Genomic DNA, 23,340 nt, shown 5'->3' on the forward strand with positions numbered 1-23,340 from the left:
ACCGGAGATACCCAGTGAATTCTCTTGATAGTGATCGGGCAGCTTTCTTAGACATTAAATTCCCTACAGCATTGCTCAGGCCGCCCACCAAAACAGTAGGGCAGAAGTAACGGTCTGCTTGAACCCAAGAGGATGCTGATGGGAACACTGGACAACAACAGAAGCAGTGCTGTCTTCTTAGATCAGAGGTCTTAAACTCAAAATACCTGATGGCCAATAATCAGGTGGTGGACAGTAGAATACTTACAAAAATGGGCTTTTATGACTATGGATTTTAACTATATACTTAATGATGCACGATTAGACCTTTTTTCGGAGGTTAGCAGCTCATCTCAACCTCATATCTAACATACTCCGCTGCATGCTGAGTGGAGTAATGACACATAAGATTTTATTCCTTGAGAACTACCGTTTTCTTCTTGCCAATCATGCAGGTAGCATCTCCATTAAGAGATCAGAAATAACACGCTTGCTTTGATGGAGCTGCAGTGTGTTGAAAATAGAAATATGCTGTCAGTCAACTGAACCCCCCAAAAATGCTACAGTTGTATTAGTATTTTTATAATATAATAATTTTTGTTGAATGTACTAACTTCAACATTAATACAAATTGCATGATTCAAATGGTTTACACAACTCTCAAATGTAACTTTCCCATAATATTTGCAAAATTTTATTTAAGCCGAACAAATTTTTGTCCCTAGCATCGTCGTATTTAGGCACAGTGAGTTCACACTGTTGTATTTAAGTATTTAACTGTTGTAGCTAATGCACAGTTTGCATGAAATAGACGCTGACACAGTCGGAGAAGCGCAAATTTAACTGCCAATGATTGCAGCCCTGTGAAACTGAGAAAATATTTTTTTTGTGCTTCTCCAGGTGAGTATTTTTGGTGCATCACTGACTGTATAAATTTCTTTTTTTTTCTGGAGAACACAAAAGAAGATTATTTTGAAGAGTGAAAAATACTATATGGACAAAAAAAGGCATGGAGATGTTTTTGAAAATATCTTCTTTTGTGTTCCACATAAGAAAGAAAATCAAGCTGGTCTGGAACAGAATTTTTATGTTTGGGTGAACCATCCCTTTTTAAGAAGACTTCATGATAGAAGCCCAGACTTTTAAAATGGATTTGTGGATTGCATGTATATACTATTAATGAAGAGCTCTATATCACAGCCGAGGTTCGGTACCGCAATTGTCTCTAGTGCACAAATGGAAATATCTACCGAATGCAGGCAGGTACTTCCAAGTAAACATAGTCATGTAAATAGGCAATAAGTGGATACTTAAGGAAAAGTCATTGGAAGAACAGCAAAAACAGCATGTCTTACACAAAACTATGTTCCCAGCTTGGCGACCAACTCACAGGTCTGCTTTAAAACAACACTGGCTGTAATGAGAAGCTGTACCTGCGGATGAAAAAAGAGCATCTGCTTTTGCAGATAAGGCATCGCTGAGAAAAACTGAAATGTAGCTTTATTTGGTATGTCTGGTGGTGGAGGAAAATGTAGGATATGGTGCATGCTGATTTCACAGCAGGGCATGGGGGTGGGGGGGGGGGGGGGGCAATGTAAACAGTTGCTATGGAACAACTCTGCCCCCTGTTGGAATATTCAATTATGCTCACAATCCAGTTTTTCACTGAAACTAATTTCATTAAAAATGTACAGTTGAAAACACTAATTACAGATCATGCATATGTTGAGAAAGTACATGACTGATCTGTTGAAGCAGCAGAAGAAAGTGTTTTGTGATGAGGGGGACACACGTGTCACCAAGATAGTGCTCAATTCTCCCAGGACAGGAAGTGATCCTGCTGCTTCTCCTCTGAAGTCCATCACAAGGCATGGACACAGATGGCGACCGCATGGTGCCAATGGAAATTTCGAATCATCTTGCATCCTCGGGCAAACGTAACATCATACGCATATTAACAAACATTTTAGAGTTTACACTGAGTTTTGCTGCTAACCCTCTATATCTGTGCTAGGCCAGACTACAGAAATATGGTACGGCTTCAGGTCTTCTTCAGAGACGAAGTCTGGAGCACGACTCATGAGGTCGTAACCTCTGAAGGATTTTGGAAAGGCTATGACGTCTCTGATACTGGGAGCTCCTACAATGATGGACACCAGTCGATCCAGCCCTGTTAAAAGAAAAACAGCAATTTTATATTTATTAGGAATGCACAATACATCGTTTTCATTATGTGTAATGATTTATTACCGTAACTGTAATTTATTAATGTAATGTTATTACAGTTTATTACAAATACAAGTATGAGATCCTTCAGAAATCTTTATATGATGTTGATTTGTTGCTCATTTCTTATTATTGTCAATGCTGAAAACACTATGCTGCAAAATATTTTTGTGCAAACTGTGATAATTTTCATAATTCTTTTATGAATAGAAAGTTCATCTTTTTAAATCAGAAGTCTTTTGTTACATTATCAATGTCTTTGTCACTTTAGATCAATTTAATGCAAACTTGCTGTATTAACGTATTAACTGCATTAGATTCATTCATTTAAAACTGTAGTGAAAGTGAAAGTGACGTGACATTCAGCCAAGTATGGTGACCCATACTCAGAATTTGTGCTCTGCATTTAACCCATCCGAAATGCACACACACAGAGCAGTGAACACACACACACACACACACACACACACACACACACTGTGAGCACACACCCGGAGCAGTGGGCAGCCATTTATGCTGCGGCGCCCGGGGAGCAGTTGGGGGTTTGATGCCTTGCTCAAGGGCACCTAAGTCGTGGTATTGAAGGTGGAGAGAGAACTGTACATGCACTCCCCCCACCCACAATTCCTGCCAGCCTGGGACTCGAACTCACAACCTTTCGATTGGGAGTCCGACTCTCTAACCATTAGGCCACGACTTCCCCAAAGTCTATGTGTATTTATATTAAAATATTTGTTATAAATATTCATTCAACACATTTAATCATGCATGCTCATTTCCAGTATTTTTTTTAGATATGAATGACCCTATTAATCATCAAATGCTATTAATCTTAATCTTTAAAAACAATAATTTAATATCACTGTAAATGTCATCTTTAGAAAATCTCAAGTTTTTCATACTATATGCTGTGATGCCTAAATTTACTTATAGCATTTAAAGCACCTGGCTTTAGTTTTTAGTTATTGCATTTTAAATTACTTCTTTAAATTATCTCTGATAATTACACACATTCAGTTGACTTCTTTTTTTTTTTTTTTTACTCATATAAACAAGAACATGGCAAATTTGTGTATCACAGTTTATGCAAATAGTGCTGCCATACACACCAATAAACTCAAAGACACTTCATGTTTCAGTTTACAGTCTTAAACTGAAACAAAGCTGCCACAAAATTCTTGGCTGGGAAAGCAATTTGAGTTTTTGAGCATGACCGTTCCACTTTAACCAACAGGAGAATGTAATCAACAAGGCCATTCGTCACAGCGGTACCCCAACAACCTTGCGAAAGTCCAAGGTAGCATGTGTTGAATGCTCACTCACCTAATGCGATTCCACCATGCGGAGGGGCCTTTTCAGCTTGAAAGGGAATTGTTCATAGTCTCGGCATGTCTAAATCATACAGATCCATACAACTGCTTCAGTGTCAACAGTAAAATAGACCTTCAAAAATAATTCTTAAGTTCGACTTGATCAAAAACACCCTAATGTGGTGTTTCTTCTCCCTGGCTCTTAAGATCCAAAGCATTTGTTCTCTTTAAAGGCAGTTAAGTATAGCTTAATGGGTTACCACAGCGATCGAATGGGTAGTCAGTGGTGCGGGGGTGTTAAGTAAGAGTTACAAATAAGAAAATGGTGCAGTCAGGTATCCGGACACGTCCATTACAAGTGCTTTAACTTGCTGTCAGAGTGGCATAAAATCATGCTCTTTGCTCGCTGTGTAATTTTTCACTCTCGTTCCATTACCTTGAGAATTGTGTCCAGGACGTACAGCTGCTGAGAGGCATTGTGGATGCGAATTGAACCTCCTCCGACCTCGCAGCCATTCAGAACCAAGTCGTAATGCTGGCCACGCACCTGAGACAGCAGATAAACAGGTGGGGGATACGCGTGGAATTCAGAGCGCGATCATACATTTCCTCTATGAAATACTCGGCTCATGACTGTAGTGATAAAACTATACAACAGACTATTTCTGGATATCACCAACTATCTCAGTATTTCCCAACCACTGTGCCGCGTGACAGGTTGTCAGTTGTGACGTGGAAAAATTGTCTGGATACAGACAGTTTCACATTAAATGTTTTAATATGCCATTTGGAGCAATGCATGTTTGTGAAATTTTGGTATATTTGAGTGCTTCTTATGGTACAAGCACATTTAAATACTTACTCAAAATGCAACAAATTACAAATAATTGTATTAAAAATTATATTATTTATTATGCTATCTAGTACTACTTTTTTCAGGTATAACACCCCCCTGTGATGACTGGATAGGGATTTTATTTTAATGGTTTTGATTTAGACCAACTTGCTTATTAATCATTCAAACCGATTTGACAACCAATTTGACTCTTATAATAAAATGACTCCAAAGAATGATTTTCTCATAAATCAATTATGAGCAACTATGTAGAAAACATACTTCTCTAAATCATTAGTATAATTCATAAAGGATCATGTGACAATGAAGTCTGAAGTAATCGCTGCTGAAAATTCAGCTTTGCCACCACAATAATACGTTACTATATTTTAAAATATATTATTATAGAAAACAGTTATTTTAAATTGGAATAATAATTCAAAACATAACAGTTTTACCTTTTTATCAAATAAATGCATACTTGGTGAATGTAAGAGTCCGCCTTCTTAGATTTTTTTGATTTCCTATCCTCTTAAGTGTTTCCATCAAAATGCAAAGCTATGATCCTGTAAGGTTAAAAAACACAGTCTGTGATGTGCTGCCTGAGATGTGTGGTACACACCTTGCGGGGTTGGGTGTACAGCAGATGGGCATCCTCTGGGACTGGAGCAGTGAAGGGATGGTGAGCAGCCTCAAGCATCTCTGGATTATCCTCTTTGGGTAAGAAGAGGGGAAAGTCCACCACCCACAAGAAGTGAAAGACAGATGGGTCACGAACAGGCACATCGTAGCTCTCAAGCAGCTCCGCGCACTGCAGTCTCAGCTTCCCCAACAGAGGGCGCTAAAACATGATGCATTTTATTATATAGCTAAATAGTGAAGCATTGCAAGAAATTATTATTACAGAAAAAGGTAATGGGTTCGGACTCAAACCTGCAAAACCACAATGGCTTTAACTTAACCTCTATCTTTTGAAAATGTGATTTTGTAATTTTTAAAATATATTTTTATCAGTAATGTATAGTAACAATGTACAAATTCTTCGTTAAAGTACTTAAGCAGAGATTTTAGGTATCTGTACTTTACTAGAGTATAAATATTTTTGCTGACGTTTGCTTTACTATATATCAAAGGGAAAAATGATACTTTTACTCCCGATACATTTCTCCTGACTTTTTCATTACATTTGCGACTGCAAAGTGCAAAAAAAACTAAGTAATATTTGCTGATCCGTCACAGCGATATCTAGTTTGTGAATGAATCTTTTGATTCAATGCATATTGTAATTCTTTCTTAGTTCTCTTGCTTAAAACAAAATAAATATTTGTAAAAATTGGCAATCGTATCAGAATTGGCTGATTCGCTTAAAAAAGAAACGGCAATCAGAAACGGCCATGAAAAAATCAACATCAGTGCATATCTACTGGTCATCTTTGACCATAATGCCTCAATTTTTTCTACTGTCCTGTCATTTTTGTAAACAATCCCTTTAACTTATAAAATCTTATACATATATCTATATACTCCAAGTTAGGCTGCCATTGATCCAATCAGCTGTGACATTATGTATAAAATTGACTTGTACTTTTTATACTTAAGTTTATTTAATATCAGTTACTTTAAACTTTTACTTAAGTGTTTTTCTTATGAGCAACTTTATCTTTTACTTGAGTCAATTTCCATAAAGGTATCTGTACTTTTACTGAAGTACGACGATTGGTCAGAACACTGATTTATATACAGTCGTGGCCAAAAGTTTTGAGAATTACATAAATATTGGAAATTGGAAAAGTTGCTGCTTCAGTTTTTATAATAGCAATTTGCATATACTCCAGAATGTTATGAAGAGTGATCAGATGAATTGCATAGTCCTTCTTTGCCATGAAAATTAACTTAATCCCAAAAAAAACTTTCCACTGCATTTCATTGCTGTCATTAAAGGACCTGCTGAGATCATTTCAGTAATCGTCTTGTTAACTCAGGTGAGAATGTTGACGAGCACAAGGCTGGAGATCATTATGTCAGGCTGATTGGGTTAGAATGGCAGACTTGACATGTTAAAAGGAGGGTGATGCTTGAAATCATTGTTCTTCCATTGTTAACCATGGTGACCTGCAAAGAAACGCGTGCAGCCATCACTGAGTTGCATAAAAATGGCTTCACAGGCAAGGATATTGTGGCTACTAAGATTGCACCTAAATCAACAATTTATAGGATCATCAAGAACTTCAAAGAAAGAGGTTCAATTCTTGCAAAGAAGGCTTCAGGGCATCCAAGAAAGTCCGGCAAGCGCCAGGATCGTCTCCTAAAGAGGATTCAGCTGCGGGATCGGAGTGCCACCAGTGCAGAGCTTGCTCAGGAATGGCAGCAGGCAGGTGTGAGCGCATCTGCACGCAGAGTGAGGCGAAGACTTTTGGAAGATGGCCTGGTGTCAAGAAGGGCAGCAAAGAAGCCACTTCTCTCCAAAAAAACATCAGGGACAGATTGATCTTCTGCAGAAAGTATAGTGAATGGACTGCTGAGGACTGGGGCAAAGTCATATTCTCCAATGAAGCCCCTTTCCGATTGTTTGGGGCATCTGGAAAAAGGCTTGTCCAGAGAAGAAAAGGTGAGCGCTACCATCAGTCCTGTGTCATGCCAACAGTAAAGCATCCTGACACCATTCATGTGTGGGGTTGCTTCTCATCCAAGGTAGTGGGCTCACTCACAATTCTGCCCAAAAACACAGCCATGCATAAAGAATGGTACCAAAACACCCTCCAACAGCAACTTCTTACAACAATCCAACAACAGTTTGGTGTAGAACAATGCATTTTCCAGCACGATGGAGCACCGTGCCATAAGGCAAAAGTGATAACTAAGTGGCTCTGGGACCACAATGTTGAAATTTTGGGTCCATGGCCTTGAAACTCCCCAGATCTTAATCCCATTGAGAACTTGTGGTCAATCCTCAAGAGGCGGGTGGATAAACAAAAACCCACTAATTCTGACAAACTCCAAGAAGTGATTTTGAAAGAATGGGTTGCTATCAGTCAGGATTTGGCCCAGAAGTTGATTGAGAGTATGCCCAGTCGAATTGCAGAGGTCCTGAAAAAGAAGGGCCAACACTGCAAATACTGACTCTTTGCATAAATGTCATGTAATTGTCGATAAAAGCCTTTGAAACGTATGAAGTGCTTGTAATTATATGTCAGTACATCACAGAAACAACTGAAACAAAGATCTAAAAGCAGTTTAGCAGCAAACTTTTTGAAAACTAATATTTATGTAATTCTCAAAACTTTTGGCCACGACTGTACAGCATAAACTTATTTTTTTATTTCAGTTTATTTTAGTGCTTCAAATTATACTTATTTCATTTAGTTGCCAGAGCAACATTTTTTTTTTTTATTTAAGTATTTAATGTATCATTTATATTTATATTACAGTTTTATTTCAATTACTGAAAATAATTATTAACAGTTTTAGTTAATGACAAAGGTTTTTTGGATAACACTTAAGTTTAAGGACCAGTTCTCACTATTAACTACTTGCTAGCTATTTTAGACCCTGCTGACTTTCACTGTAAGTACAAAAACTGTTCACACATTCTTCTAAATATCTTCTATTTTGTTCCACGTAAGAAAAAAGGACATACATGTTTGGAACAGCATGAGGAAATGATGAAAGTTTGAATTTTTTTGTTTGAACTATCCCTTTAACATACATAAAAGGTTACAAATTTTTCAGAATAATATAAATGTTTTCAGAATAAAGCAGGACATTCAGGATTGCCTTAGAAAGGACATGTTCTGAGGAGCTACAGATCATTTGGGAATAACTTGTAACCTTGGATTAGTCGTTTTACATTTTTGATAACAATCAAACAGCCAAAAATGACCCCACATGAAGCTTTTACAATGCACATATTTGAGAGCAAGAACATGCAAATGAAATCCCAAATCTCTAAAACTATATTTCTGGAGAAAGAACTCCCCCAGTTCTCATTTCTCCCACTTTCTGCACTAGCAACATCACCATTCGTCCCACAACCTCAGCTCACAAAGCTCGCCAGTTATCCCTAGCAATCTCCCACATCTCTGCTTTGTGACTAAACAGCCATCTCACTTTGTGCCAAGCTCACCATCTGCCCCAGCCCCGAGCGAGAGCGGAGGCACGGAAAAGATTAATATTCTTTTAAAAGAGATTAAATCATGTCAGCATTCTTCTGAAGCCATATTTTCCAAAAAACCCTTAGTTATCAATCTCTGTAGGGCATAAAACTGATGGGAAGGTACTTGAGGACATTAAACGGGGATGCTGAGCATTGAATTATTTACTCTAACTCAAATTATCTTCATCTACTTGTGGTCCACCTGTAGTTTTATGTAGATATTTGCTCTCTGAGCTCTCATGATGTGTTTATGAGTTTAAATCAGCATGGTTATATGAGTCTGTGAAGGTGCGGAACAAAATGGAGACAGATACGCACCACGTTCTCTCGGGGTCCGGCTGTGATGAAGATCAGATCTCCAGCATTGGCCTGGGCCATCTGGAGCAGCTGTTGTTTGGCCGTGTCCAAAAGCAGCCGGCTGAGAAGAGATTTCAGTGAACCATCTGCCCTTACTGGAGCCACACTCACCTCCTGCACGACACACAGCGCAAACACAGCAATGATCATCCATTTCCTTCACTGGCCTATATTCAATTTCCATTGACAGCATAGGGCACAAACTCTTGAGAAATCATCAGTCTCGAGAACGCTGCGGGCTGGATTCCCAGACACAAACGAAGCCAAGACCTGGACTAAAACAGATAGCAATGGAGAATCACCTTTGACGGTGCCATTTAGTTCAAGCCAAAAACACTAGCTCAAAGTTCACTTTCCATTTATAAATACAGACAGAAGACAATATGTGACCCTGGACCACAAAACCAGTAATAAAGGTCAATTTTTAGAAACTGAGATTTACACATACACAATAAATAAGCTTTCCATTGATGTTTTTTTTTTTATTATGATAGGACAGTATTTGGCCGAGATATAACTTTTTGAAATTCTGGAATCTGAGGGTGCAAAAAAATCGAAACATTGAGAAAATCACCTTTAAAGTTGTCCAAATGATGTTCTTAATGATGCATATTACTAAACAAAAATGAAGTTTTGATATATTTACAGTAGTACAATATCTTCATGGAACATGATCTTTACTTAATGTCCTAATGATTTTCGGCATAAAATTAAAATCTATAATTTTGACCCAAACAATGTATTTTTGGCTATTGCTACAAATATACCCCAGCGACTTAAGACTGGTTTTGTGGTCCAGGGTCACATATAGACTAAAGTGTTTGGAGTGGGAAAACTAAGCAGAACAGTCGGCTATCAGCCGTTTTAGATTTTTTTATTATTATTATTATTATTATTTATTTTATTAGATAGTAGAGATTTGACAATGAAATATGAGAGGTGGACGACATTGGAAAGTAAAATGAGCCAGAACTTAAATTTGGGTCACACAAAGCGCAACCACAAGGCTATTGGCACCACCAGAAGTGTCCCTCAACATTACTCTTGAGATTTAGAACCATTTAAGCATTTAGAACCATTATTAACACAACATTTCCCTTTTAACTTTTTGGACTACACTGTTTGTGCTGTATGTTCTTATTCATGACAAAGCAATGACTCGCACAAATTATTGGTTTGGGAATCGTTTGGCCTACTCTGCTTGTGCTGTATAGTTCCCCAAAAATAAATGACTAAAAAATAATTTGTTTGGGAATTGCTGATTTACAAAAAAACAAATAACTTAAAAGGTACATTCATTTTGGGAACTGAACTACACTGGTCACACTATGCGTTTCATATGTATCATTTTATCACCTTCATGTTGTTACAGACCTATATGACAATATTTAAAGGGATAGTTCACCCAATAATCAAAATTATGTAATTAATAACTCACCCTCATGTCGTTCCAAACCCGTAAGACCTCCGTTTATCTTTGGAACACAGTTTAAGATATTTTAGATTTAGTCCGAGAGCTCTCAGTCCCTCCATTGAAGCTGTGTGTACGGTATACTGTCCATGTCCAGAAAGGTAAGAAAAACATCATCAAAATAGTCCATGTGACATCAGAGGGTCAGTTAGAATTTGTTGAAGCATAGAAAATAAATTTTGGTCCAAAAATAGCAAAAACTACGACTTTATTCAGCATTGTATTCTCTTCCGTGTCTGTTGTGAGAAAGTTCAAAACAAAGCAGTTTGTGATATCTGGTTCGCGAACGAATCACTCAATGTAACCGGATCTTTTTGAACCAGTTCACCAAATCGAACTGAATCATTTTAAACGGTTTGCCTCCCCAATACGCATTAATCCACAAATGACTTGTAAGCTGTTAACTTGTTTGTGGCTGACACTCCCTCTGAGTTCAAACAAACCAATATCCCGGAGTAATTCATGTACTCAAAAAGTACACTGACTGAACTGCTGTGAAGAGAGAACTGAAGATGAACACAGAGCCGAGCCAGATAATGAATGAAAAAATGAATTACTCCGGGATATTGGTTTGTTTGAACTCAGAGGGAGTGTCGGCCACATTAAAAAAGTTAACAGCTTAAGTCATTTGTGGATTAATGCAAACTTTTTGCCTTTGCAGCACCACTAACAAAAGCAGACTGAGACAAGAGGCAAATTAGTATTAGTTTTGTTTTGTTTTTTTTTACTCTAAAGCATCTAACATGAATTAACATGAAAAATGTATCAGACTATTTCACATGATATGAATCATTACAAGCTATAAATTAGATATGTAGTAGTACATATGGTGTGGAGACCACCACACCATATGTACACATATAACATTCCCTTTGTAAGACTCCATGGACGACCTATAACACAAATAGGGAGCTGTGTCCCTCTAGTGTGGATGATCTTGCCTCAGGGTAAGTATGCTGTGTGTTACACTTGACTGATTTACCACCAAATCATCCTGACTTATTGATTACTTTTCAGATAAATATGTCAGGAGACTTCCAGTGATGTGCGCATACTGAATGCTGGTGGCGTTTCATCAGCAAACATGGTAAGAAAGACTCACAACTCACCTGACCATACTGTGTCTTGGCTGCTTGTTTGAGGAACTCTAAGTCTTTGCCCCCTTAGGTGTTTCTGTGGAAGAAATGCCACACACAGTTACCTTCAACTGCTTCAAAGATGGTATAAGGGGGAGAAGACGCACCACTCTTAGAAATACAGTACGAATGGGAGAAACTGTAATGTTAAACACATGCAGTTACCTTTCAATAAAAGTGACTAAATATAATAAAGACCATGTGAATTACATCGATTATGCTGCTCATGGATTTCCAATGTAATGCAAGTTAAAAGGAGCACTTTTCTGGTTTGGTGACTCCTTGAAGGGCAAGAATATGAATTCTAAGGAATATAAAAATAATTTTAAATCTCATCAATACTAATTTATTAGTGATTAATTACGTTCTTTTGAACTGCAAATGAAATTCATTTAATACTGAGTTTACGAATGTGGTGAATTATCTCATTGATTGATGCATTCATTCAGCCCATAATAATTATTAGACTGAAAACCGGGCAACACTGAACGTGACAGCTGCTTGAAAAGATTTAATTTGTTTGGAAATCAGACTACAGTGACTACGATGTAGATTCAGTTGCGGTGTTGGTCTTAAGAATCAGAATCTCCAGATTCTTTCCTTACCGTTCCTTCTGGGACGCAGATGGCCTGAATGCAGTCACTTGGTTTAAGAAGTGTATCTTTGATGAACTGGATTTGCGTTCCCTGGAATGCTGTGGTGACATCCACAAGCTGAATAAAAGAAAATACTTCAGAATTAACTTGTGGAGTTTTGCCACTCAGTCAACAACTATCACATCAGGACACAAAGGGAATATACATTTAGTATTAAGACAATTTGTATAAATGTAGTTGTGTCTTGTGGCATGTATGTTAATATTAGTACTGTCGAATGATTAATCATGATTGGTCGCATCCAAAATAAAAGTTTTTGTTTCCATAGTATATGTGTCTGTACTGTGCATATTTATGATGTAAATATAAATACACGCATGTATATATTTAAGAAAAATATGTTTTGTTTATAAAATAATAATATATTAATATATGTAAATATAAAAAAAATATATAACTATGTTTGTGTATTTGTATGTACATAATAAATATATACAGTACATACACATATACTATGGAAACAAAAACTTTTATTGACGTGATTAATCGCGATTAATCGTTAGCACTACTAAATATATATATATAAAAAAAATAAAAATAACAAAAATTAAACAATTTAAAAAAAAAAAACGTAATTAAAACAAATTCATTCAATGCCATTCAAAGGTTTTTGAGTAGAAAATGACTTATGCTCACCAAGCATGCATTTATTAAACAGTAAAAACATCAATATTGCGAAATATCATTACAATTTTCAACTTTCCAACTCTCATATATTTTAAAAAGTAATTTATTCTTGTGCTGTCAAAGCTGAATTTTCACCTGTAATACTTTTTTCAGGATTATTTGATTAATAGAAATTTCAAAAGAACAGCAGCTATTTAATATATAATTTTTTGCAACATTATAAATGCTTTTACTTTCACTTCTGATCAATTTAATTTATAAATATAATTATATGAATTATTTATTTATTTTTAAATGTGCTGACCCCAAACTTTATTAACATGTATCTCTTATTTATCGAAATGCTAAAACAACACAGATTCAGCAAAAGGCTCTGTAAATATATGAGCTGAACACATTCAGGACACACAAAAGTGCAAAGAAACCATATCCCAAGAGATTCAGTTTTAATTGTTGAGCACCGCATGAAAATCTGTGATGTGTGGGGAAACAGGATGCCAGCACAGCGTGATGCCAAGGACGGCCAGCATGTAAACAACCTCATTGATGTCTTATGTCCAATCTAGGATGATGTGTACAAAGAAAGAGCGTGCAGTCACCTTCATCCCAAACCTAGTGTCTGGTTTGTCAACTCCGTAGTCTCTCATGGCTTCCTCATAAATCATGGAAGGAAAAGGAACAATAATCTGTCCTTTGTCCTCTGGCCAGGAGTAATGCACCAAGCCTTCAATCAAACTCATGACTCCTGCTTGGTCTACAAAGGATATTTCAATATCCACCTTAGAGATGTGCCAACAATAAAGAGAGAAATAACAATGCACAAGAATATGATTTGTTTCATAAAATGTGATTTTAATTGGATTTCAAATTAATTTTGAATGCAGTTTGGATCAGTTTGGATAAAAAAGAACACAAATGTCAGTTTTTTTTGCAATTCAAAACATTGACAACTAATTGGATTTGACACAAATGCACCAAAAAAAAAAAAAAAACAGAAAGAAAATATTTTTTGTTGCCTGTCTGAACAGAATCGAAATGGTCTTTTGGGGTTCATGATTTGTAGTCTAAGAGAGAATCCTGCAAAGCTTGTTAGCAGCTCTCACTCTCACAAGTGGAAGTTAGAGCGAGCCACATCATTAAAACCATCAATATTCATCTGCATAAAAATCGAGCCCCAGTTTCACAGATATTCTCAGACATTCTGAGGCATCATTACCTGTGTGAATTCAGGCTGTCTGTCAGGCTTGGAGACCTTGTCTCTGTAGCAGCAAGCGAGCTGAAAGTACCTGAGATTGCAGGAGATAACCAGCACGTGAGTGACCGTGGACTAATACTGACTGACATTTTTAAATCATGCATAGCATATCATTTTCCTTTGACAGAGTTTTCATAAAAAATAGCCTGCAGTCCTAGCTTAGCGTACAACTACTAATTCAAAGAAATGTGCTGCCAACATTGAAATTGAAATGAGACTATTGTGGCCATTATAATTTTTCAAACCCTAATAGAAACTAGACTTTAGCATTGTCAACACAATACTAGAGTGTTCTAGGTGGTTGCCCATCCTCTCTCACACATTTGTTTACCCGGTATTGTTTCAACTTACACAAGTATTTAAAGATGCATTCAGAATAATACTACAATATTTATAATAAATAAATAATATACTACCATTATCATGATCATTTTTTTATATCAGTCGATATCGATAATTATCGCAATGAATGTCAAATTTGTATTTCTTTCCATTTTAAAGGCAGATTTTTGATCCAAAGTTAAATTTAATTTTGGTTATACTCTTTCTGGTCAGAACATGACAAACACTTTTCCAGTCGTTTCCACTTTTCCATTCATCCTTAACAAAATAGAAATCTTAATAGAAAAATGTATTTCTTAGTTTCTGCATGTTCTAATGAGTAAAAACATCAGATTAAACATAATTAAGAAACAGGTTTGTGTTGCCAGATAATATTAATACCAATACCAATATAGAAATACACATTTGATTGTACAGATGTAAATTTATGTTTATTATCAAAATAAGTAGGCTAACATCTGTAAAAATTGTCGCAACCTAATTTTTATTATGGTGAAATTGAATTATTTGAGTTTTTTATTTTACATTTTTTATTAATCATAGTAGCATACATTTAGATCATGATAACCACAGTTAAAACCACATATTAAACACCTCAATACCATGGTAAAATAAAATATAAGTCTTATCAGTCTTATCAGTGCATAAACGCACCTGCTCTGGTAAACTGGAACTGCGCAGCCATTTTGAACTTTCAGCTGAGAGGATAAACGGGTCCATGTTTCACGGTTCAAATGAGTAGAGCTCTTTCATTCCGCTTTTAGTGCATAAACATTATAGCAAACATTTATTGAACTCTTAATATCGTTTTATCGAGAAAAATTATATTGCGATAATTATCATTATCGATTTATTGCCCATCCCTAACTACCATTCAAACATTTTGGAGCAGTAAGATTCTTCAATGATTCTGAGAAAAAAGTTTATGCTCAGGAAGGTTTTAAAAAACAGTAAAAAATAAAAAAAAAAATAATAAAAAAAAAAAATAATAATAATAAAAAACAGTAATACTGTGAAATATTATATTAATGGTAAAGTCTGAATTTTCAGAAGCAATTACTCCAGTCTTCAATGTCAAATAAGAAAAAAAAAATTCTTACAGCCCCAAACCAGTATATTTCTATTTCTATTTATAGAGTATTTGTATCATTATATATAAAAAAAACAATTGCTGCACTACAAAAAAAATTAGAAATCATAACAGGGCAACCCATATTTACATTATTGGTTGATTTTAAATTACCTTGGATAATTTATAGCATGTTCATTTATATTATATCTGCCATCATCTCACACTAGATCTTTAATGTTAATTATTATTACTATATTAACTCTAGAACCCTTTAATACACAAAAACTGGAAACAAAGCTAAACATGTCAGCAGCAACCCACACAGTGTGTGATGTGCTAATACCACCTCACAATTTTTTGCTTTGAATTCCAAAAATCTTCAAGAAGTGTCTAGAATTCAAAGCAGCATTCCAATCCGTATCAGGCAGCAAACTTGGAATAAATGCAGCTCTGCACAATTCATAGCGGCTTACATCTAAGAATAATACTGATTCCGAGAGTGTGTTGGCCAACAGGGTGTAGCTTTGTTTTCAAGGTACTGTCAGTCAGTGAAGGCACAGTTTAGTGAACGTGCCAAGCATCTGACAACAATCTGTGAATATGAAGAAAAAAATAATAAAAGGATTTTTACCGGTCTATGCCAGCCACCATAAGAAGCTGTTTGAACTGCTGTGGGCTCTGTGGAAGAGAGTAGAACTTCACAGGGTCTCCAGATGGCACCACAAACTCTTTGGCACCCTGGGAAACACAGTTACACTTGAATAAACTCTGTGCATTCCTGCCTCTCACAGAGAACTGAATCAGCCAGCATATCTCGAGCCAATCTGATAAATAAAAGTCACATTATGAAATACAAAAGAGAGAAGCAAAAATAAAACATAAAAATGTAAAAAATAAAACATGCAAAACAGAAAATGTAAAACATCTTACTTCCAATGATTTGTCTATATATCAGTACAACTTCATACCTATCTATCCATCCATCCATTAAAAAAGATGGGTTTTGTATACAGATAAGTCCTCCTACATAAGATAGATGGTTATTCAACGCCTAAAATTGTAAAAATCCTTTTTTCATATTGAAGTCATTTAGCAGACATTGCAACATATCAGATGATCATCTGCCCCCTACTGACTACATTGTTGTGCCATAGACTTTTCCTCAGCTGTACTTGTACTATTTGGAAGGCAGTTTTTAATGATGCACCAAAATGAATTTATTAAGCCTGAAGTACTCCATTTTTTTGAAATAACTAACAAGTCTAATTATAGTATAATTCTGAAGTGATTTCACTAACTTCCAATTAAAATATTGTTTAAATTAAGCGACAACAGTACAGAAAAATGTCAATGGTGGAAAATGCAACTGTTTTAAGTGCGTAAATCACACATTGTGCATGTATGTATAAAAAAAAAAAAAAAAAAAAAAAAAAGGCTTTCAATTAACAATACCATTGTATAAATTCACTATTCTCACTCAGCCTTGATTAAATTATTCTGCAAACTGAAGTGTCCAGAAACAGCGGCATTATCAAGATAAAGTGAGTAGCATTCAGATGCTCATACATATGTATCAAAGCTTTAAAAGTTTGTGAGTTTTAAAAGTCCATTCGCTGAAAGCAGATGTAAAAGTTCTTAGAACAACAAAGCCAGAGGGAGGAAACCAGAGTTATGTGAATGCTCAGAAATTTTCGGGTAATGATCTGGCAATATTTTGCACCATCTGTATTGTGTTGATGTTTGGGCAAGCCTTACAGGGGTGTCTTGCAGGAAACAAGAGACAGAAGCATTAGTCACCATAGAAGCATTGTGTAGCATAAAATAAGCTCTCATAAATTCAACCTTTCTACAATTACAAAATGTTTTTATGCTTAGTGTGCCAAGCTACATTCTGCACTCTCTACATTCTTTGGATTTGGCTCAGTAAGTATTATATTTTTGTTTGTTGTTGTTCTTGTTTTTTTATGAGTGCAATTGAGCAAAGTACAATGATTGGAAGTTTAATAAAGTTAACAAACAAATAAACACTCATGGCCACGTTTCTGAATTCCTGAAGATTTGAAGTACATATGAATCGCAGGCACATTTTATATATGAATATATTTTTCTTAACAATTACATATTGATTAAATGTGCAGAGCAACATGGGATAGATTCCTATGAAACAAAACATAGTATGTATCTGAATTAGCATCCTATTTGCATTATATTTCGATTGTAAGAATGACACTCGATTTATACAGAAGAAATATTTACCCCTGGTGTTCTCTTAAACAGTGTTGGTGTTTCCACATCCACGAATCCTTGGGAAAAGACAGGTAATGTTCTGTGAGTATTGTTGTAGTACATGAAGAGATGTATGTACAAGCATGAATATACCACTGTAAATCCTCACCATGCAAATTGCAAAGATACTCCCTCATTTTCATCACCATTTGTGATCTCAGTCTTAAATTGTACTGCATCCTGGGTGACCGAAGATCAAGATACCGATACTGCATCCGGAGGGCTTCGGATTTCTTCAAGGTGAACATAAGAATTAAAATTAAACATATCAGGATTTTTTCTGAATCCTACTTGGACAACAAGTGTTACTCTGTGAACCTCATAACCTCATATAAATAATGAAAAGAACATCCATCTGCAATGAAATTCATTGTCTATTGCACAACAAATGACATATCACAAACACCGTCAAGAAACACTCCAAGGTCAAAATTCATGTTTTTAAACCATTTAAGATTTTTTTTTTCATTGTGACATAATTTCCACTGAATCAAAGGTCCTGTTCTTGTCCCTTCAAGATAATTGATAAAAAGTAACAACAAATAGTTTCATATTTTTACAATAAATAAATAAAAGAATACTGTCATTGTGAACCTTCTATTCATCTAAGAATCCTGAAAAAAAAAATTATTGAGCACCAAATTAGCATATTAGAATAATTTCTGAAGGATCTTGTGTGATACTGAAGAGTAACAGCTTTCATCAAAAGAACAAATTACATTTTAAAATATATTAAAACAGAAGACAAGTTATTTTAATTTATTTTATAATATTTCACAATATTATTGTTTTTTTTGATTAAAAAAAGTTTTTAAAAAATTTAAAAGAAACTTTTGAATGGTATAATTTTTTTTTTTCTTTTGATTTTGTAGAGAAATATGACCTTGTTATGTTCTTTGTGAGATTCACTCTAGAACTATTGTAGGCAAAACTAGAACTATGTCATAATGCATGCAGCAATTTTTTTTAGTCTAATTATTTTTACTTACTTTGACAAATTCTTTCATTTCAAACGGCAGCTTTCGGGAGGTATTCAACACTTCCAAGCTCTCAGCACAGACTTCGATTTCTCCAGTTGGCATTTTCTAATATTGAATAAAAATGACAAATAAACATATTTTACACTGAACTATACAGTGTCAAACGTTTCTCTTTATTGTGCATATGACCAGAGATAGCAACCTTATTCTCCTGTCCCTCTGGTCTACGCCTGACCCTTCCTTTAACCACGATGACCGACTCCACAGTGAGACCAAGAAAAGCATTCTTCAGTTCTGATTTGGACTATAGAAATAAAGTGTCAACGAAAAATAAACAGTAATGGTGAAAACATGTTACTGCAACAAATGAACCAACATAAGTGGGTCGGCACCAGAATGAAAGAATCAGACACAGAATAGGTAAGCAATAAAAGCATGTTGCTACCTCATCCTGTGGGATAAGAATTTGCACCAATCCACTGAAGTCTCTCAAGATCACAAAAAGATCTTGCCTAAACAGCCAAGTACAGATTAACTGATATAGTGATGAGGCTCAAGTATATTTCTGAAAGAATAAGCATTGTGTCTCAAACCTCAAGTACTGAATCCATCCACATAAAGTAACTTCTTCATCTATATGACTTGAGCACAACTCTCCACACGTGTGACTCCTCAATGAAAAACTGCTTTGACCTACAAGACACAAAAAGATATCACACTGAAACTACCTAAAAAAAGGCTATTGCAAATAAACTGTCAAGTTTAATTGAAGGTCACATTACCTGATGAGTAAGTAGAGCATAAATTACTTTAATTATATTTAAGTACCGTCATTTTAAATCTGTCAACACCATTTATTTATACTGGTAAATATATGATTGAGTCGACCAATTGTAGAAATATATGATGCATATTTCTCTTGTTAACAGCAATCGATTAGTATTCCTGCACCGCCCCGTTGCACGATGGGAAAGCGGGATGTTCAAATCCTCTTCCTGCTTTTTTTTTTTTTTTTTTTTTTGGCTCGGTGTGTTTATGTTCATCATGGAGGGGGGAGACAGGTACGACAGATTTAAAACTTGTTTTAAAACGTTTGGTCGCGCAGAATTCTTATTTGGAACACAACACGTTTGCGCGTCTCACATAATACAACGAGAGTGGAACATGCTGTGGTTTAGCAAACTAATAGTAGCGGTTGTCTAAACTGTTGTCTTTTGTTTTCTGATCAAGTGGTTTGATTAAATGCTTTAAAATGTCCATATTTAGTGTATTTTATGCATATAACAAAAGTTTATTCATTAACACAGAAGTTATTGAGTCTTGTTGGTTCCATTAGTAGTAGTAGAGTCGTTAATTATAACCATATTTGTTGCTTGTATTACGTTCCCCATGCAGTGCCGTCAACACTCCCGCCAGCAGACCTGCTACTCGTAGAAGCAAAAGTTATGGTCGGAGTTGTGTCGAAGCTCCCTCATATTTCTGGCATACACCGGGACATTTAGCAGTCTTGAAGATCCCAACCAGCAGAGGGACTGCCAAATCACAAACAATCACTGTAAGGGATCATGGAAATGACTCGTTCAGTATATCTTAGTATGTTGGTACTGACATTTATAGACTGGCTTGAGTGTCAAATGTATTTATTCTTTCTACAGAATAAGGTTGACCCTGAGCATATTGCTCTTTTGGTAAAAAATGAGTGGAAGCTGTCCTATGTCACCCCTTTGCATCACTTCAGACATACACAGCTGAAATCATATTCCAAACATCTCTCAGCCTTCATTGTAGCAGAGAAACAGCAAGGAGTTGCAGTTGAAGTCGGGCTAGAAGCGGGATTAAAGATAACGTTTACTGCAGTTCTTGGATTGGCTGAGACAGATGAGGATGCTGAGACTGTTTTCATTCAGGTAAGCCTGAATAGATTAAGTATTTATTATTATAGATTTTTTTAGGAAATATACTTTTATTCAGTAAGATCTTCAAGTAAATATATATATATATATATATATATATATATATATATATATATATACAGTAAGAAAGAAAGAAGTTTCTTCTGCTCATCAAGCCTGCATTTATTTGATCAAAAATACAGAAAAAAATGTAATATTGTGATATATTATTACAATTTAAAATAATTGTTTTTAAATTTATTATACTTAAAATTATCATTTATTTCTGTGATGCAAAGCTGAATTTTTAGGATCATTATCACATGATCCTTTAGAAATCATTCTAATATGATGATTCATTATCAAAGTTGGAAACAGTTCTGCTGCTTAATATTTTTTTAGAACATGTGATACTTTTTTAGGATACTTTGATGAATAAAAAGAAGAAAAAAAAAAGAAGCAGCAGCTATGTTTTTAAAATATAAATATTTTGTAATAACAATATACACTACTGGTCAGTGATTTGGGGTCAGTTATATATATATTTTTTTAAATAAAATCAATACTTTTATTCAGCAAGGATGTGTTAAATTGATAAAAAGTGATAGTAAAGAAAATATATTATTAGAATATATATTATTAGAATTTTTGTCTTATTTAGAATAAATGCAGTTCTTTTTAACCTTTTATTCATCAAATATATTAGACAGCAGAACTGTTTCCAACACTCATAATAAATCAGAATATTAGAATGATTTCTAAATGATCATGTGATAGACTGGATGTTACATGTGACACTGAAGTCTGGAGTAATGATGCTGAAAATTCAGCTTTGCATCACAGGAATAAATTGTTTTTTTTAAGTATATTCAAATAGAAAACTATTATTTTAAGTTGTAATAATATTTCACAATATTACTGTTTTTTCTGTATTTTTGATCAAATAAATGCAGGCTTAATGAGCAGAAGAAACTTCTTTCAAAAACATTAAAAATAGTAATCTTTCCAAACTTTTGGTCTGTACTGTATATATATATATTTCTCATTCAAATTTTAGAAAATATTTCTGTTTCAAATAAATGCTTTTTTTTTTACTCTGTAATCAATGAATCCTGAAAAACCACATGCATAGTTTTCACAAAAATACAAATATTGAGCACCAAGGATCACATGAAAAGTTGGGGATCAAAAGGTTTTTTCTTTTTTTTCTTTTTATTCATTATATTCATTACATTTGGTGTGACAGTAGATATATTGACATTGCTCCAAGAGGTACTTTGAACTCTCGATTCATCATAGAATCCTGGAAAAAATATATATTTCTACAGTAATATATAAATATACCACATTTATGTTCATTTTTGTCTTATTTCCTCAGATTCAGTCCAAACCAGTATTTGCTGCAGTGGCAGATGCACCAAAAGTTGTCTGGCGCGGTTGGCTCACGTGTGTCAGGGGTGATCCGGAGTACCTAAGGTCACTGCCTCCAGATTTTGTCAGCTTACCTCTGTTTTGCACGAGTGGACCCGAGTCTCTTACAACCCTGGTTAAATCTTGGTTCGAGAGGGCTTTTGATTGCAACTTTGGTTGTTTGGCTTTAAACTCGACCACTCTGAATTGGCTGACTGCTCTGTGGACTGGTTGCCATCCCACCTGCAATATCAGGCATCTGAAACTGGCCTGGAGCCTTCCGACACAGCCATCCCTGGATGTCACATATACAGTTAACCCACAGGATGCGTGGGAACTCTGGAACAGCATTCACCCAGAAGAGAGTACAGATGACCGGATCGACATTAAGGAGGTCCAGTCTTTCCTCAGCGGGTTGGAGAATCATTTTTTCAGACACTTTAAGATCTACCTGTCTGCTGGCACACTCGTAAAAGTATCTACCGCTCTGGGATCAGCACATCTTGATGGGAAAATCAAGGTTATTGTTATGTGTAATATCTAGTCATTGTTTATACAGCGTGTGTTGCTTTGGATGTTACAACTTGATTTTTCTCTCTTTCAGATCGGAAACAGTGACTACATCACCACCGTACTTACCCTGCTGACAGAATGTGCTCTTTTGAAAATGCCAGCCTAAAACCTGCTTCCTACTTTAGATTTGTAAATACGTTTTTTTTTTCTATGCCATATAAACTTTTATAGTTTTCAAAGCTTATTGTCACATATTTATTTTTTGTGCTGTAAATTGTCTTTATCCAACTTTTAAAATTGAACTTTTTATTCTGTTTTCAGATACCTGTTTTCTTTTCTTTAACTTACGAGAGTTTTATCAAGACAAACAACATTATTTCAGTCATTAAGGCTTAAATTAATGTTACAACTCTTATCACAATCTGTAAATGTATCCTAACTACATGTATAGGTTCTTATTTAGTTCACACAAAAAAGCATTAGTATGTCTATTAGTATACTGTAACATGTTTATATTTTATACAAAAATGCTGAACACTTTTAAGTATGTAAATCACTAAATATTTGTTATCTTTACAAAATGAATAGTGGCTTGATTTTGGTTGTTTCGATGTTTTGACCAAGGGCCTCTGAAATGTTCTGATTAGGTTTTACTAGCCGTGCCAACAATGTCAGAATCTAACAATCTAAATGTATAACATTTTACAAAGCATGTAGGTAGAGCTGGCAAGCAGAAGTCTGTTCTAATGGTAGTTCTAAAGTTAGTTTGGATTTTAAAAGATGGGGTTCTTATTTTGTAATTTATTTAAATTGACTGTTTGTGTTGTTGCATATTACTTT

At 35.2% G+C, this 23,340-nt stretch overlaps 2 protein-coding genes across 2 annotated transcripts; one reads left to right on the plus strand and one right to left on the minus strand.

The window, feature by feature from the left end:
• Window positions 1-913: 913 nt before the first annotated feature.
• dars2 (aspartyl-tRNA synthetase 2, mitochondrial) lies at window positions 914-19,539 on the minus strand. Its single transcript, XM_059564260.1, has 20 exons — window positions 19,535-19,539; window positions 19,468-19,493; window positions 19,279-19,378; window positions 19,131-19,197; window positions 18,888-18,989; window positions 18,695-18,790; window positions 17,815-17,938; window positions 17,676-17,722; window positions 16,051-16,157; window positions 13,967-14,036; window positions 13,350-13,529; window positions 12,073-12,180; window positions 11,575-11,578; window positions 11,441-11,493; window positions 8,822-8,974; window positions 4,973-5,191; window positions 3,938-4,062; window positions 3,689-3,740; window positions 3,529-3,556; window positions 914-2,149 (listed from the first exon to the last, which is right to left on the minus strand). The coding sequence occupies exons 1-20, from the start codon at window positions 19,537-19,539 to the stop codon at window positions 1,971-1,973; spliced, it is 1,845 nt and encodes a 614-aa protein (XP_059420243.1). The 3' UTR covers window positions 914-1,970.
• Window positions 19,540-19,654: 115 nt separating this feature from the next.
• cenpl (centromere protein L) lies at window positions 19,655-22,776 on the plus strand. The gene is made up of 5 exons (XM_059562781.1): window positions 19,655-19,746; window positions 20,081-20,238; window positions 20,339-20,592; window positions 21,956-22,507; window positions 22,592-22,776. The coding sequence occupies exons 1-5, from the start codon at window positions 19,664-19,666 to the stop codon at window positions 22,664-22,666; spliced, it is 1,122 nt and encodes a 373-aa protein (XP_059418764.1). The 5' UTR covers window positions 19,655-19,663; the 3' UTR covers window positions 22,667-22,776.
• The last annotated feature ends 564 nt before the right edge of the window (window positions 22,777-23,340 follow it).

Source organism: Carassius carassius, chromosome 12 (assembly GCF_963082965.1).
Source record: "Carassius carassius chromosome 12, fCarCar2.1, whole genome shotgun sequence".
Taxonomy (NCBI): domain Eukaryota; kingdom Metazoa; phylum Chordata; class Actinopteri; order Cypriniformes; family Cyprinidae; genus Carassius; species Carassius carassius.